This window comes from Anarrhichthys ocellatus, unplaced genomic scaffold (genome assembly GCF_004355925.1).
Source record: "Anarrhichthys ocellatus isolate YVR2014 unplaced genomic scaffold, GSC_Weel_1.0 scaffold8, whole genome shotgun sequence".
NCBI classification, from domain to species: domain Eukaryota; kingdom Metazoa; phylum Chordata; class Actinopteri; order Perciformes; family Anarhichadidae; genus Anarrhichthys; species Anarrhichthys ocellatus.
Genome location: NW_022280038.1, coordinates 837,583 through 852,644, shown reverse-complemented (window position 1 = coordinate 852,644; position 15,062 = coordinate 837,583). Strand labels below are relative to the sequence as shown.

At 41.6% G+C, this 15,062-nt stretch overlaps 1 protein-coding gene across 1 annotated transcript; it reads left to right on the top strand.

The window, feature by feature from the left end:
- Positions 1–33: 33 nt before the first annotated feature.
- On the top strand, positions 34–14,061 carry LOC116384154 (aminopeptidase N-like). Its single transcript, XM_031848586.1, has 21 exons — positions 34–385; positions 2,987–3,720; positions 4,419–4,561; positions 4,883–5,022; positions 5,252–5,378; positions 6,253–6,407; positions 6,801–6,914; positions 7,028–7,171; positions 7,598–7,663; positions 7,859–7,924; positions 8,017–8,192; positions 8,785–8,861; positions 9,012–9,145; positions 9,344–9,399; positions 9,478–9,625; positions 10,289–10,380; positions 10,564–10,674; positions 10,919–11,086; positions 12,675–12,815; positions 13,071–13,152; positions 13,282–14,061. Exons 2-21 carry the CDS (start codon positions 3,116–3,118, stop codon positions 13,432–13,434), a joined length of 2,898 nt encoding a protein of 965 aa, XP_031704446.1. The 5' UTR covers positions 34–385; positions 2,987–3,115; the 3' UTR covers positions 13,435–14,061.
- Positions 14,062–15,062: the final 1,001 nt, after the last annotated feature.

The window sequence follows — 15,062 nt, the reverse complement described above, 5'->3', positions numbered from 1 at the left end:
ATCCTCGTCAGCAGGTATGCTGAGTCACCGGGCTGTGGTCAACCAGCCTCCCTGGTCAGAACACTCTGTACCTCTGAGGATCTGATTTCTTTCTGCTCAACCACAATATCTTGTTGATACAGCTGTATTCTTTCAGTCCCCCCCCACCCTCTCACCAATTTAGGGATTTTTTAGGGGGCTGGGGGGGTTTGAATTGAGGGAGCTGTTCCCTCCCTACATCCCCAGGAAAAACCTGTGGTCAGCTCTCACCACCTCCCACATCTACCCTCACAGATGCAGGTTGCGAGTGTTTCACATCAGCCCCTGGATCATTCCAGCTCCACTTCTGCGTCTCGTGCAGACTTAAACCAGAGCTCGCGGTGGACGTCCAGCTACACGAGGTTTGGTATGTACTGTTCTCCCACATGTTATTTCAAATGTGCTGCATGCTAAGTTTACTCCTTAAGTTGCAAGTTGTGTCTTATACGACCAGCCGGCGTCTTAGCTTTCCAGCCTTTGGCATCTGGTGCATTGTTGCGCAGAAGATAGTTTCTCAGAATTGGTCTGCAACAAAATGATTCATGCCTGACTGTTCACAAATGGTACATGTATTCAGTGTCGGGAGAATACATCCGCTGGGAAATGCTGTTTATGAAAACGAAGATGATCACTGACCATCAGTTTCAGTTCAAGTGCAACATATACCAAGGCTGGTGACCACTTTTTCAGTAGTATGCAAACAGTAAATACAGAAATTATAGTATATTTGAAGTCCCAGTTTGATTTATTGGCTCTGCTGTGGATTAATTGGTTGCCAACATTCAGTGTGGGCTGTACTGGAAGTAAACTCTGCAGCTCTCGCAGCTGGCTGAAGTTTGTCAGTACAGTGTGGAGCGGAGACCGCACAGAGCTGATATCATGTGCAGGTAGAGCAATAATGCAAAAGCGTGCATGGCCACTAAAAGGTATTTTAGCATCACATTCTTGAGATGAGACGAAAAGGGAATCTGGTAGAAATGGCAAAGTGTGAATGAAGACAGAAAACCATGCAAACAAAATGAGTGTGAGTCATGCTGGTGATTTATTTCTCCATATGAACCAGATTAAGTTTTACAGGCAGGTGGCCAGTTTAAATCCTTCCCAGATATCTTGATGAATTAACAGTCCACATGCCAAAAGCAGAATATGTCTTCCATTACTAACAAAGGAGCCATTGTGCAAGTTGTGACCAATAAGAATACACAGCACTTGTAGGGAGCCAAAGAGGAGCATCTGTTAAAATCACTTCACTCTTTTGTTGTCATGTTTTACTCCATTATGTGATTTTGTGCGCCCAAGATAAACATTTTCCACTCACAAGGTTAACCCGCTCTCTGTCGGCTCGTTAACCCCCTGCTATCGACATGGACTGATTGTGCTTCACCTTGAAAAGCAATGGCATCATTTTTTACTTTTAGCACAGACTGCACCTGGAAGAGAATAGTTGTCTGTTAAGATTTAATATTGTATATCTGCAATGTAGCCTATAGGACTACGTTTCACAACAAGCCCAACCTTACCCGTTATTAGGAATTTTTAATAAAAATGTAACACATTTTTTTATTTCTCACACATTTTCAAACAGACGATGACTGATTTAAGGTAAATAGCATTAACTACATATTTGGTAAAAATTGAGTTGAGAAGACCTTAATTTGTTTGCTGTCTGTAGTCCAAACAACATATAAATATGAAGATGTTCCAGAGGAAACACCTGTGTGCACATGCAATCAGATAGGAAGGAAAGGGGGGATGTTATACTCGGGGGGGGGGAAATGCATAGTCAGGACATTTATTTTTTTTCAAATGATAAAAGGAACAAATTTTGATTTGAGTTTTCCTCTTCCCACAGCTGATCCCAGTGCAGTGACTGATAATTTAAAGGGATTTTGACCACTTATCGATTGTGAGACCGTGTTGAGCCTTTATGGTCTGCAGTTTATGAGTTGGGACTATATAAATGGCCAGGCTGCTGCTAACGTCAAAGAATGTCAAGGATAGATGTCAGTTGTCTTGTCGATAAGCAACATTTACAGCTGTTTTATCATGTCACGCTTTGATCTTTGTTCTAATGAAATTGTTCATGGCTGTAGAGAAGTGATACGGTCGATTTCTCGCCGAGTCATTCTTAGTTGTAAAATGATCCATGACTATTTTCTGCCCTGCTGGTTGTTAATGACATAAATAAATGACACACACGGAAAACTTGATGACAAAGTCAAATGGAAAATACAATGAGTGGAAATATGTTACAATATACACATTTATCACAGACAACAATCAAGGATGGATGCAGCATGGTGGTAGAAACATGTGGCCACTATGTCATAATATCTTTATTAATATTTACAAAAAAGGATGCTTGCTGGAAACCAGTATAATTACAGTTTAGAGGTAAAACTATATGCAACACTCATCCTTCAGCACAGGTTAAAAGCATAGGCCCTTTTCCACAAAATATTTACAAGCCAGATTACATTAATACAATAACTCATAAAAGAGATGACTGCAGTGTAAACAAGCAGACAAACACAGGGTTTATTCAGTATTATTGAACAATGTGATGCTTTTTTTAATCCAACGCCATCCGTCGACTCCTCCACTTCCCCAACTGACCACTTTTCCATAAGCTTTGCGGCACGGATTGACTTTGCGTTGCACGTCATTATACGAGTTCTGAGTGTTCTCTGGAGTGCCATGCAAAAGTATCAGAAAGCAGTTGTGAATACATTTTGTAGATTTTCTGGTGGCAGACATTGTAAAACCCTGTTTTAGGACTAGTTGAGGATGCTGGTAATGTGTGTTTATTATAATTACTGAAGATGAATGTCTAAAATAAGATTATGACACTCTACTTGCAGCATAACAATGAAACTACAACGCCAACACTGATTGTGCACCATTTCTAAAAGCTGCTAGGTAGCAGACTGAATGACCGACATCTTCCGATCTTTCCATTTCTCCTCAGGTCTTATGAAATTGCCTTTTTTGCCATGTTAATAGCTCAGCCATTAACTGAGGAGGGCAGAGACCTGCTGTACTGGATAAACACAGACTGAGACCCCTCAGAGTTCCTCTCCGCCCTCCTGAGTCAGACATGGGGAAAGTGTACTATGTCAGTAAAAATGTGGGCCTCGGGATTCTCGCGCTGGCGGCCATTGCTTTGGCTACGATTATAGCTCTGTCCATCGCCTACGACAAGGAACGGGCCAAGAATCGAGGCAAGCCTGGAGACGGAGACTCAGACAGCACCAGCGTGCCCACGCCCTTCACCACCCCCTTCGGCCCGAAGAAGCCCTGGGACCACTACAGACTCCCAGTCTCCCTTGTTCCTGTCTCTTACAATGTCACCCTGTGGCCCAGACTGAAGCCCGAAACGGACGGCATGTACGTCTTCACCGGACAGTCAGCGGTGGTCGTCAGATGTGTGAAGGAAACGGACCTCATAATCGTCCACTCCAACAAGCTTAACCTCACCCACTTCTATGGGCACCATGCTGTGCTGACTGGCCTGGGTGAGGCCACCGCGCCCGCCATACGGATGTCTTGGCTTGTCGTGAAGACGGAGTATCTGGTGCTTCAGCTACAGAGCAGACTAGCTGTCGGAGCGTCATATGTGCTTTACACTGAATTTCAGGGGGAGCTGGCGGATGACCTGCAAGGCTTCTACAGAAGTGAATACACCGAGGACGGTGTGAGGAAGTAAGCAATGGCAGAGCATAGCATATTGGTGCACCATCATTGTTCTCTCAAAGGGAGAGATCACCCCAGGTATTTTTCCTTTTACCTGTAGTGCTATTCATCAATCTAGGTTGTTTTGGATGGAGTTGCCTAGTGTTGGAGATATTCGCCATGAAGATGTCTGCCTTCTCTCGACTATAATGGGACTATACGGCAGTCGGCTTGTGGTGCTCAAAGCTCCAAAGACCTATCTTCTTGTGCAGCCATATCACGATGCAGGATGAAGCGTGCATCTACTCATGGTCGAGTGGATCGTGACAGTGCGAGATGTAGATTAGTATCCAGTTGGGTAAAAAGAAAAAAGTTCCTGCGTGAAAGTGCAACAAGAATCTTGTGGATTATCCTGAGTAACCGGGTCATGACTTCTGAAAAGAGATATTGCTGTTGAGTTTTTCACATGTATTTTTTTACCACAGGCTGAGTGCCAAATAGTCCCATTATACTTTGAGGCGAGGCAAACATGTCTACGGCCGATATCTCCAAAACTAAGCAACTCACACTAAAACAATGCGGATTGATAAATAGCACTACAGGTATGTGGGAAAATGTTTATATCTGATTTTGGGGTCCCTTTAACAGTAGCACCTAATTTCCATGGCATGGTATTCCGCCTCGTTGCTGTCTATTTTGTGTTAATGCTTCATTGGAACATTTTGCAGAGTTGTTGCTACCTCGCAGATGCAAGCCACGTATGCCAGGAAAGCCTTCCCCTGCTTCGACGAGCCCATCATGAAAGCCGTCTTCAACGTCACCATCATCCACGACCAAGACACCGTGGCTCTGTCTAACGGCATGGAAATTGGTTGGTTTCAGAAACACAGTCCTTTCTAATTTTTGTCCTGTCACAAATCTCCATAGAATCTAGGTCAGTGCAAAAGCAAAATTGTGTGAAATTCACATAAAAATAGAAAAACATATTGAAAACACAATCGCAGTACAACACAAATGGTGCTTGGTAGAATATATATGAGCTGTTTGTGATAAAAGTTACTTTCAGAGCAGAGCGTGTTATGTGTGAGACAGTCAATAATGAATAACTTTGACATGTTATGAGAAAATCAGCAACTAGATGCTGTTAATGCTGACAGAGTGTCAGAGTCTAACTCTTCCCCTCCCCCAACAGGCACTAAAGACTCTGTCATTGACGGCGTGCCTGTCAGAGTGACTACATTTGAGCCCACAGAGAGAATGTCCACATATCTGCTGGCGTTTATTGTCAGTGACTTTGTTAACATTAAGTCAACCCAAAACAACGATTTGTTGGTAAGGCATTTTTGTTCCCTTTATCTTTTTACATTACCTGTGTGGTCAGCAAACAAATTAATTTGGATCATAGACCAAACGCAGTACAAACAACCAGTGTTAATGAGGGTCAGAGGTCACACCATCTGGATTCTATTCCTCTGACCTCAGAATAAAAAAATGTTAGAAAAGAGAAAGGATTCCTCTTTTATTAGTTTTTATGGACTCAAAGCTGCCTCATTCTTTGCAGATCCGAATCTGGGCTCGAAGAAAAGCCATAGATTGCAGACAGGGTGACTATGCTCTCAACATCACAGGGGTGATTCTTCAGTTCTATGAGCACTACTACAATGCAACATACCCGCTCTCCAAGTCAGGTAGGTCAACTATGCATTGACATGCGGGGGCAAACATTTTCCTTTAAAGATAGAAATATGAGTCTCATTTCCTTTATCCCACTTAGCCCCAGCAGTCTTTCAATTCAACTGGACGTAACAAATATTATCCTGCTTTAAGTTGAAACCACAGCAGTGCTTTGAAGTAAAGCATGCCAACATGTTCTAAATGGCAATGCTAACATGCTAATGTTTAGTAGGTATGTTTCATGTTCACCATCTGCAGGTATTTGGTCATTAAAATGGAAATTTGACCTAATGATGGAACCATATAGAAAATGAAGGACTACAAAAGTCATCACGATTCATCCTGAGGGGAACGTGAATATCATGACAAGTTTCAAGACAATCCATCCAACAGTTTTCCCTCACAACCACAAATGTCAACCTCATGGTGGCAAGTAGAGGAAAACTGAGAGGATCACCAAAGTCATTCGGATTCATCCTGGGCCACGAATATCTTTACAAAGTGTTTTCCTGAATATGCTCTATTGTCTCTGCTCAAGCTCATTTAAAAACCTTGGTTTTCAGCAGACATATACTTAGATGATAGACAATGACTCGGGGTAAATAGGTCCCTCAGGGGTGACTTAATTAATTCAAGTGCATTTCAACCCCAATTTTCTTCTATTTAAAAAAAACAAAACGTTTTTTAACCAACTTCTTCTTTTATCAAATACAACCAAACAACTGATATTCTATTGGAACGAGCACTAATCGTGGGATCAGAAAAATGCCAAATTTAGCCGCCGTACCCTTCTTGGAAAATGTCCTGAAGGTGTCTGTCTGAATTGCAAGGTAACATTAAAATGCTGAAGAACTCTCAGATTTGTGATGCATTTCTTATCATCCCCAGATCAGATTGCTCTGCCTGACTTCAATGCTGGGGCAATGGAGAACTGGGGTCTGGTCACATACAGGGAGACGGCCCTGCTCTTTGACCCCATCATGTCCTCAACTAGAAACAAAGAGAGAATTACAGCTGTCATCTCCCACGAACTCGCACACATGGTAGGCCATAATATTCCTGACAAATTGCTACCATTGCATCTGATCCGGTTTAATTGCTCCGGAGAGAAATAAATATTTTATAGTAAGTTGAAATAGGAGTTTATGATCAGGACACTCGTTTGGTGCAAACTCAATCTCACCCCCTGCTCCCTTTTAGGTCGATTGAAAGCCTGTCATCATAAGTAATGTGAAACTCTGTGGTTGGGTATTTTCTTAAGCTTGTTATATTTCTTGGAGTTGAACTTCAGTGGTAATGTTGGCCAAAATCTTAAGTCACAGTCAAACAGCAACAGTTTTCATGGTTCCCTGAAGCTAAACTGAGGCATGACTTTGGTCGAACTCTTTATCGCTTTACTCATGATGCGTTATGTTTTTTTAATTATTTTTTTTAAGTGGTTTGGCAACCTGGTGACTTTGCAGTGGTGGAATGACCTGTGGTTGAATGAGGGCTTCGCGTCATACGTGGAGTACCTTGGAGCCGACTACGCTGAGCCCACCTGGAGCATTGTAAGAGCCAGGCTTGTACCTTCAAAAGACAGCGGGCCTTGTCAATTGTATTTCGCGGATCAATGTGGTCCCACAGGTACGGTTTCCTCACTCATCCATCTGCTTGGCTGCAGAAAGACAAGATCATAATGTCCGACGTGTACAAGGTGTTTGCTGTGGATGCCCTGGCCTCCTCCCACCCGCTGTCCCGACGAGAAGAGGAGGTCAACACCCCTGCTCAGATCAGCGAGATGTTCAACATCATCTCCTACAGCAAGGTTTGCTTCTCTGACAATATGCCATACCTTATCTGATGTAGGATCTTATACAGACATACAGTTACAATATTAACCTTTCACACATTTCCAAAATGGTCATTTATTCGTATTGAGTAAGGAGCATACCCAAAAATGAGGCAATACCTTGTGACATTGGTATAATTTCAAGCCAATTAAATTTGTTTTTGATTTTCCCCTACAGGCAGTTTTACCTAATCTATTATCTCTCACCCAAGAAAACTATAACACCTTTGAATAAAAAAATATTCAGTATGATGAATCTTACAATTTCCTGAATCAGGAGCCTTGTTGCCTCATCGTGAAAACATCTTGTATTATTATATTGGATTTGATGCAAAATGCTTTGCTGTTATGAGAAGTTCAAACCAGCCAATTTCTGGTGGTTTCTGTGTTTGGTGTTGTCAGGGAGCGGCGGTGCTCAGGATGCTGTCGGAGTTTCTCACCGAGCCTGTGTTTGCCAGAGGACTCAGTGTGAGTATTAACTCTGTTAAAAGGTCTCATCACCTAATGACTACTGCCACTGTGATTGTGTGTGTGTGTGTGTGTGTGTGTGTGTGTGTGTGGTGTGTGTGTGTGTGCACTAGAAGCCGAACCAAACCACATTCATGTTCATTCATTCTGGTGTGTGTGAGTTCACTTTAAATTTTATTCGCTGTCTCTTCTCAGTCTTACCTGAACAAATTCGCCTTCGGCAACACAGTGTACACAGACTTGTGGGACCATCTTCAGCAGGTCGGTACAGTTACAAACTGCAATTGTCACCTGCCAATGAGTCCCTGGGTGTGTTTCTTCTCAAATTCTTGCGACTCTTTGTTTGTTGACAGGCAGTTGAAAACACACCAAGTATGAATATTCCTCACACCGTCCACGACATCATGAACCGCTGGACTCTTCAGATGGGCTTCCCAGTGGTCACTATTGACACTCGGACAGGAAGTATCACCCAGAAACATTTCCTGTTGGATCCAGACTCTGTCGTGACCAGGCCCTCTCAGTTCAAGTAGGAATCAGTTCGACCTTATCGTGCAAGTTCCATGTACTTAACAAACGGTACAGCGGAGGCTCATGGGAATGTTATTAGCTTTGCAAGTATTTGGAAATGTTGAATTTTGATGAAAAGAAGACGAAATTTATGAGGACCACCAAAGTTATCGCAATACATCATGAGGATGACATAAATGTATGTACCTAATTTTAATGGCAATCTATCAAATGGTTGTTGAAACATTCCACTCAAATACACAAATGTGAACCATGTGCTGGTGCTGGATGAAAAAAGTTCAGGCATTACCAAAGTCAACAGCATTAATTCTCTGGACCATGAATATCTGTGCCATATTTCAAAGCAATCCATCCAATAGTCTAACAGAAAGACCGACCAATAGCCTGACATTCAATTCAATTCAATTTATTTTGTATAGCCCAAAATCACGAATCACAAATTTGCCTCAGAGGGCTTTACAATTGTACACATACAACATCCTCTGTCCCAGGACCAGGACATTGTCATCCCTAGAGCCATGCCGCTAGCTTGGCTTGGAACCATCATTGTTCCACTTTGTCACTCATCATCTTTATCTGTGTCGGTCCAGTTACACGTGGTTTGTCCCGATCAAATGGATGAAGACAGGTGTGGAGCAGCAACAGCACTGGCTTCTTCAAGAGACAGGTACTATCATAGTAACACCCATTGCTTTTCTATATTAGATCTGAATACTACAGAAGAAAAGTTTTCCTACCAGAAAAGTGGACTCGACCAATCTCTGGTCATGGCGTTAACTGAATATTTTGCACAGCTTTCTTTAATATTTCCCATCAGACACCCACTCTCTGATGAGAGTTTCAGGAGAGGACTGGGTGCTGGCCAACACCAATGCAGTTGGGTACTTTAGGGTGAACTATGATCTTGACAACTGGGATCGTCTCCTTTCCCTGCTCAACACCAACCATCAGGTGAGTCACATGCCCATTCACAGAACTTTTTCATCCTATGCAGTGACAACTTTTTGTATGTGCTGTATGTCCACTTTTGGATGCATACAAAAAGAGAGGGCGTGGCTTGTTGCAGAAGTAGTGGCTATTCTGTTTGATTCGGGTTTGGTTGTATGTGAATTTGAACATGTACTTGTTTGTTTATGTTGTTTCTTTCAGGTCTTATCAATCATCAACAGAGCACAGATAATAGATGATGCGTTCAACCTAGCAAGGTAAAGAAAAATAACTATTTTAAGTATTTAATCCTTTACACATTGGATGTCTGCAAAGAATGTGTTTCCTTTGTGTAGAGCCAAAATAATCAATACAACATTGGCCCTGACAACGACCAAATACCTGTCCAAGGAAAGAGACTACATCCCCTGGGAGTCAGCTCTGAGAAACCTCAACTACTACATCCTCATGTTCGACCGCACTGAGGTCTACGGAGCTTTACAGGTAGATACTGCTTAACTATGAATACTAATGCTATGTTCACACTCAAAGCGACAAAAGGGCCAAGCGTGGCCAGCTACATTGTCGCCAAGACGGTGTGAAGAGTTGCCATAGTTGTGTCGTTAAATAGCACCTGGCCAATGGCATTTTTATACCTCAACACTGGAACTTTTATTTCTTCTGTTTGTCCGTCCGTCCATACATCTGGTGCATTCTCGTGAACGCGATATCTCAGGAATACCTGAAGGGCTTTTCTTCAAATTTGGCATAACCATTCAACTGGACTCAAGGATAAACTTATTAGAATTTGGTGGTCAAAGGTCACTGTGACCTCACAAAACCTATTTTTAGCCATAACTCAAGAATGTGCTAATTATGACAATTTCACACAAATGTAATTGAATAAAATGATGAATTGATGACATTTTGGACAGACATGGATGTAAACTGCAATTTTGATTTGTAGCATGCCATGCTCGTCATACAGCGACAAGTGTTAGGCGGCAGTATGTAGCTTCATGTCACTGGCTTCCATTGAAATGGCCTTGTTGCCTGCTGCTGTGTCCCTCCTAGTGTGAACATAGTATAACAGGAGAAATGGATAAAGGGAATGTAAAACAACTGGACATAAAAACTACTGCTGATATATATATATTTGTATTTTAGCCATACCTCAAGAAACAAATCCAACCACTTTTTGAGCACTTCAAGATGATTACAGCTAACTGGACCAAAGTACCTACAGGACACACTGACCAGTAAGAATTTGTGCACCAGAGGATGTATTCTTTATAGCAAAAAGCAGGTGACTTACTATTTGGTGACGTGATTCAATTCAATACAATATTTCATTTAGAATGTTTCTATATCTCTCACACTTATTGGGTATTGTCATGATATATTGCAGTTTCCCGCAATTTCTCAAACATCCCCCTTCTCAGGTATAATCAGATCAATGCTATTGGAATAGCTTGCAGTATGGGTGTGCAGGGTTGCAGCGAGCTGATCAAAAGCTGGTACAGACAGTGGATGGAAAATCCACATCACAACCCGTGAGTACAGAGCAGTTGAAGGCTGTGGTTTTGTGTTTCAAGATTTCCTCTTCCCACAACTTGACTGGTTGTGCAGGCCATGTTAATTCGCCAGAAAGCCAAAAGACAGCCAGTGAAACGACTGTACAAACAGCTGTAGCTAGCTAGCTAGCAGTGTTCTGTTACACACCGGCTGTGGGGAGAGAGTCTATGTGTTTGGTATTCATTTTCTACTCTATTGTGTGTTTACTTTGATGTTGACCAGGATCCATCCCAACTTGAAAAGCACGGTTTACTGCAGTGCCATAGCCTTTGGCGGTGTGGAGGAGTGGGACTTTGCCTGGAGAATGTTCAAGAACGCCACTCTTGCATCCGAAGCTTCCAGGCTCAGGTCGGCCATGGCCTACACCAAAGTCCCTTGGCTGTTGAACAGGTATGTGCGACATCCAAATTTGTGGGAGTATTCACCTTTAAGGAGTTTGCGAATGAGACAATCATCTATCCACACAATGCACAATGCTATAAAAGTTACATTTTTATATTTATTTTCTGTACTCTCAAAGACAGACTTGGGTAATTAATAAGAATTTAATTAAATTCATACGTTGGATTCTTGCACATTGATCTAAAATTTTGTTCTACCATTTGACACAAGTTGAACCTAGAGATTTCCTGTAGCATGTGAGACTGTAGGATGTGCGGATGTAACTTTTGTTGAACAGCATCCACTTTGAGCACAAGTAACAATGACAGGACAATGACACGTAAAAAAACACTGAATTGTTTTTTTTTGTAACATCCTTAAATGGCATAGGAAAAAAAGAGTCACAGTCAGCAAACTGACTCAGTAATGTCAGTTTCACAGCAATATTTACTTAATTTTTTCTTAGCATGGCTAACGTTAGCCACCGTAAGCTAATGTCAAATAAGACCAAGAAAGACTGTCACAGCAAAACACCTAAGTTTATTAATGAAAACAGTTGTGTTGTATTGCTCCTTTTTTCATTTGTAAGAGGGTGATTGTGCCATTAGGTTATTCAAGAGTCAGTTGTCTTACTTTTAGCATATTTTGTACTATTTACTCTAATTCGACCACTGGCTTTTGCCTTGTACTAATTCGCTGTGAACTTACGTAGCAATAGCTAGCAATATACTGTACACACCGTGTGTGTTTGTGTCATAGCTGAGACTTAAGCTAATCTCAGAACTCACCAGTAAAAATATTTTCTACTGGGAAAGTCCACCTTTACCTTAATTCGTGCCACAGAGAGCAAATATTCGCTTTGCATTCTGTCTGAAAACCTTTAAAGCACAATTGACTACTCTTTTAAGTAGGTAACCCTAACACTATTGTAACAACCGTACCACCCATTTTGTATGCTCCCAGATTTATTCAATTGGCGTGTCTTAATTTACTTACGTTAGCACACCTCCATGTAGTACACCGAGCACTCTATGTACTGTACTTACTTGCGTTGTGTGTGAATTTCAACAGGCTAGTGGTGTCTCAGATGGCACATGGCTGATGGCTTACCAGAAGCTCGGTAGATCAAGCGGTGATAGTCAGCCACGGACATCACGCCGTATCGGCAGTGAATCAATTCAGACTGATAAAATAACCCGACGATGGCTTCTATTCAACTTCAATAAAATGGTGAAAAAGAACCCACATGTACGGTATAACTTAAATTTTTTTAATTTGGTGTTCACTGTTTCATTAACAACTGCTGCAGCTTCCTCACCCGTCATTTTACAAGTTAGTAATTGTTGAATGGTTGGTGGTTGGTGGTCCCTCCTCTTCTGCTACATAGCAAAGATGGTGACCATTGGCGACCAGGGTTCCACACTCAACTTTTTGACCGTTATGAGTTCCCCATCTGGGCTGCATTTTGCCATACTTGTCGGTGTGAACGCATTTATGCACTTAACACAGCAAGTGTAACAAATGATCTTCAGCTAAATATATTAGAATAGTGTTTTGGCAAAGCTTGCTTTGTAAGAACATGTTTTGGCTCACTCAGGTATCTGGAGTACACCCTAGACCCAACTAAAATCCGCAAGCAAGACGCCACATCTACCATCCAGTACATCGCCCGAAACATTGTTGGGATGCCACTGGCCTGGAACTTTGTCAGAGCAAGATGGAGCTACGTTTTGGAGCAGTAAGAGCATCCACACAAGCAATAATAACCATATATTAAGTCCTTCTGATGTTTTGAACAGCTTTTGAGCCTTCACGAATGTCCACACCATCAGACTTAATTTGCAGTCTTTCCTGTTTAGAGGGACATTTATCTGAGGTCAGACAGATGTTCAATGAGGTCAACAGCAGGATATAACCCAATTTCCCTCCGCTGATCTCCATCATTATATCACTTTACCTTTCAAGTGAATAGCATCTTTCTTTTCTCTATTAGGTATGGACAAGGATCATTTTCCTTATCTAATCTCATCAATGGAATCACAAAGAGATTTTCTACAGAGTTTGAGTTACAGGAGGTAAGCCTGCCCACGCAGTCACAACCACACTGAAGTAAACACAGTATTTCCCTGTATTTAGAGCAAGAGCAAGAACAGAACAGAAATTCACTTTGTCTTTTGCTTGTTTTTGTTTTTGTCTCTCTCCAGCTGAAGAAATTTAAAGAAGACAACCTGCATGTTGGTTTTGGCTCAGCCACCTTGGCCCTGGAGCAGGCTATAGAGAAGACCACAGCCAACATCAAATGGGTGGCAGAGAACAAAGCCCATGTGCTGAAGTGGTTTAATGACGAGTCCACATGAGAACACTGGGATGCTCAAAATTACACACTCTTTTTGTTTGTACCGTCAGGGATACGTAATGAAGGACAATCACTATAATCATCTTCTTGGAAACAGTCAACTGACACTCACTGGTCATCCACTTAAGTGCAAAGGGTCAGATATATGGTGAGCAGTGGGCCACGTGTGTCAAAACATATCAGTAATGCAGCTGTTACCTCTGGTCTGTGATCGTCAGAGAGAAAACCATTAAACAAATGATTGTTTCACTTAAAAGACATTTATTTTTATTTTCAGATGTATGCAATGCACCCAATGGACCATATTCATGATGGGATGTTAACTTGTAAATTAACTTTTCCTGCAGCTTCTTGTAAAGTCATTAACAAAAAGTCCCTCTCAATGTTAAGTCATTCTCAACACTGGCTGTCTTTACATTGAAAATCCATTTGCCGTTCAGTGATAGGAGAGAAAGAGCCTGTTTTGATTTTTATTAGGCTTCTTGTTCTTGTCTTTTTTTTTTTCTACTTGATTATTAAATCATAAATCATTGCACTACATGATGTACCAGTTGTCTGCAAAGTTTATGCAAAGACTCAAATGAGAAATAAATCAAAAAGGCTCAGAAAGACCTGATATCTGTGTCATTTTTCTTTATACAAAATGGATTCCCTGATTCTCTGATAGTCACTGTTCACAGTTTGTGTTTAACACTGTGATAAAAACGAAAGGATCCACATAAACCCCTCTCTGTCCATAATTATGTGTGTATGACTCCACTCCTTTGGGAATCGGCTCTGCCAGTAATATACCAAATACTGGAAATGGAATCTTACAGGAAATTCTCATTTAGACATGTTGTGACAGTTCAAGGTGACAGCATGAGCTGATATGCGGTTTTACAGACTCTTTATGGCCTCTATGTATATAGTTGAAAATAATGAAACGGTTAAAGGGGCTCTCTGTCAAAGTTCACAGGGAGTATATATATGTACTGCACAACCTGTGAAAACAGTTGTGCAATGCCTTCTTTGGCTTTGGAGAAGGTGACATCATGCTCAGGCTTGAGAAATACACATTTTAAACAGGCATTGAGTATAAAATGTGTGTGCTCAGCGCCATTTCCCTTCATTTCATGCTAACCGAACAGGAGGTCCCCAAAGCTACTTTGCTTTACAGGCAGAAGCTAATCACTCTGAATTGTCAGTCAGAAAAAGCAGATCCAATTGTTCCACAAATGTACTAAGAATTCTTGTCCCTGCATTGTGTTAGGTAGCTTGGAACTTGGTGCAATCAGTGCAACAAAGATGAATTTGTAAAAAACAAAAGCGCCTCGGGCAATGCTGTAACGCACTGGGTGGTCCAGCCCACGGTTGCAGTAATGTGGTAGATTGTTGTGAATTCAAACAAAGACATTTGATATATTTCAACAAAACCTCTCAGTTATGTTTCAGAAAATCATCATGATTTGGCTAAAATAAGTGCGTAAACTAAGTAATAACAGAAAACACCTCTGGGACACGAACACTAGTCTCCTGGTTGAAAGTCCTGTGTACGTTTTGGGGTCTTTAAACTACGTCATCAGACTCTCTGAGCATTTTCCCTGAGCGTCTAATAATAACGCAGACAGGTTTACATTGTAGCTACGT

Bases quoted from the DNA above. Each gene is read 5' to 3' on its own strand.
- LOC116384154 (XM_031848586.1), top strand. From the start codon at position 3,116: ATGGGGAAAGTGTACTATGTCAGTAAAAATGTGGGCCTCGGGATTCTC. The intron at 3,721-4,418 runs GTAAGCAATGGC...AACATTTTGCAG, and splicing joins ACCGAGGACGGTGTGAGGAA to AGTTGTTGCTACCTCGCAGA. The intron at 10,381-10,563 runs GTAAGAATTTGT...CCCCCTTCTCAG, and splicing joins CCTACAGGACACACTGACCA to GTATAATCAGATCAATGCTA.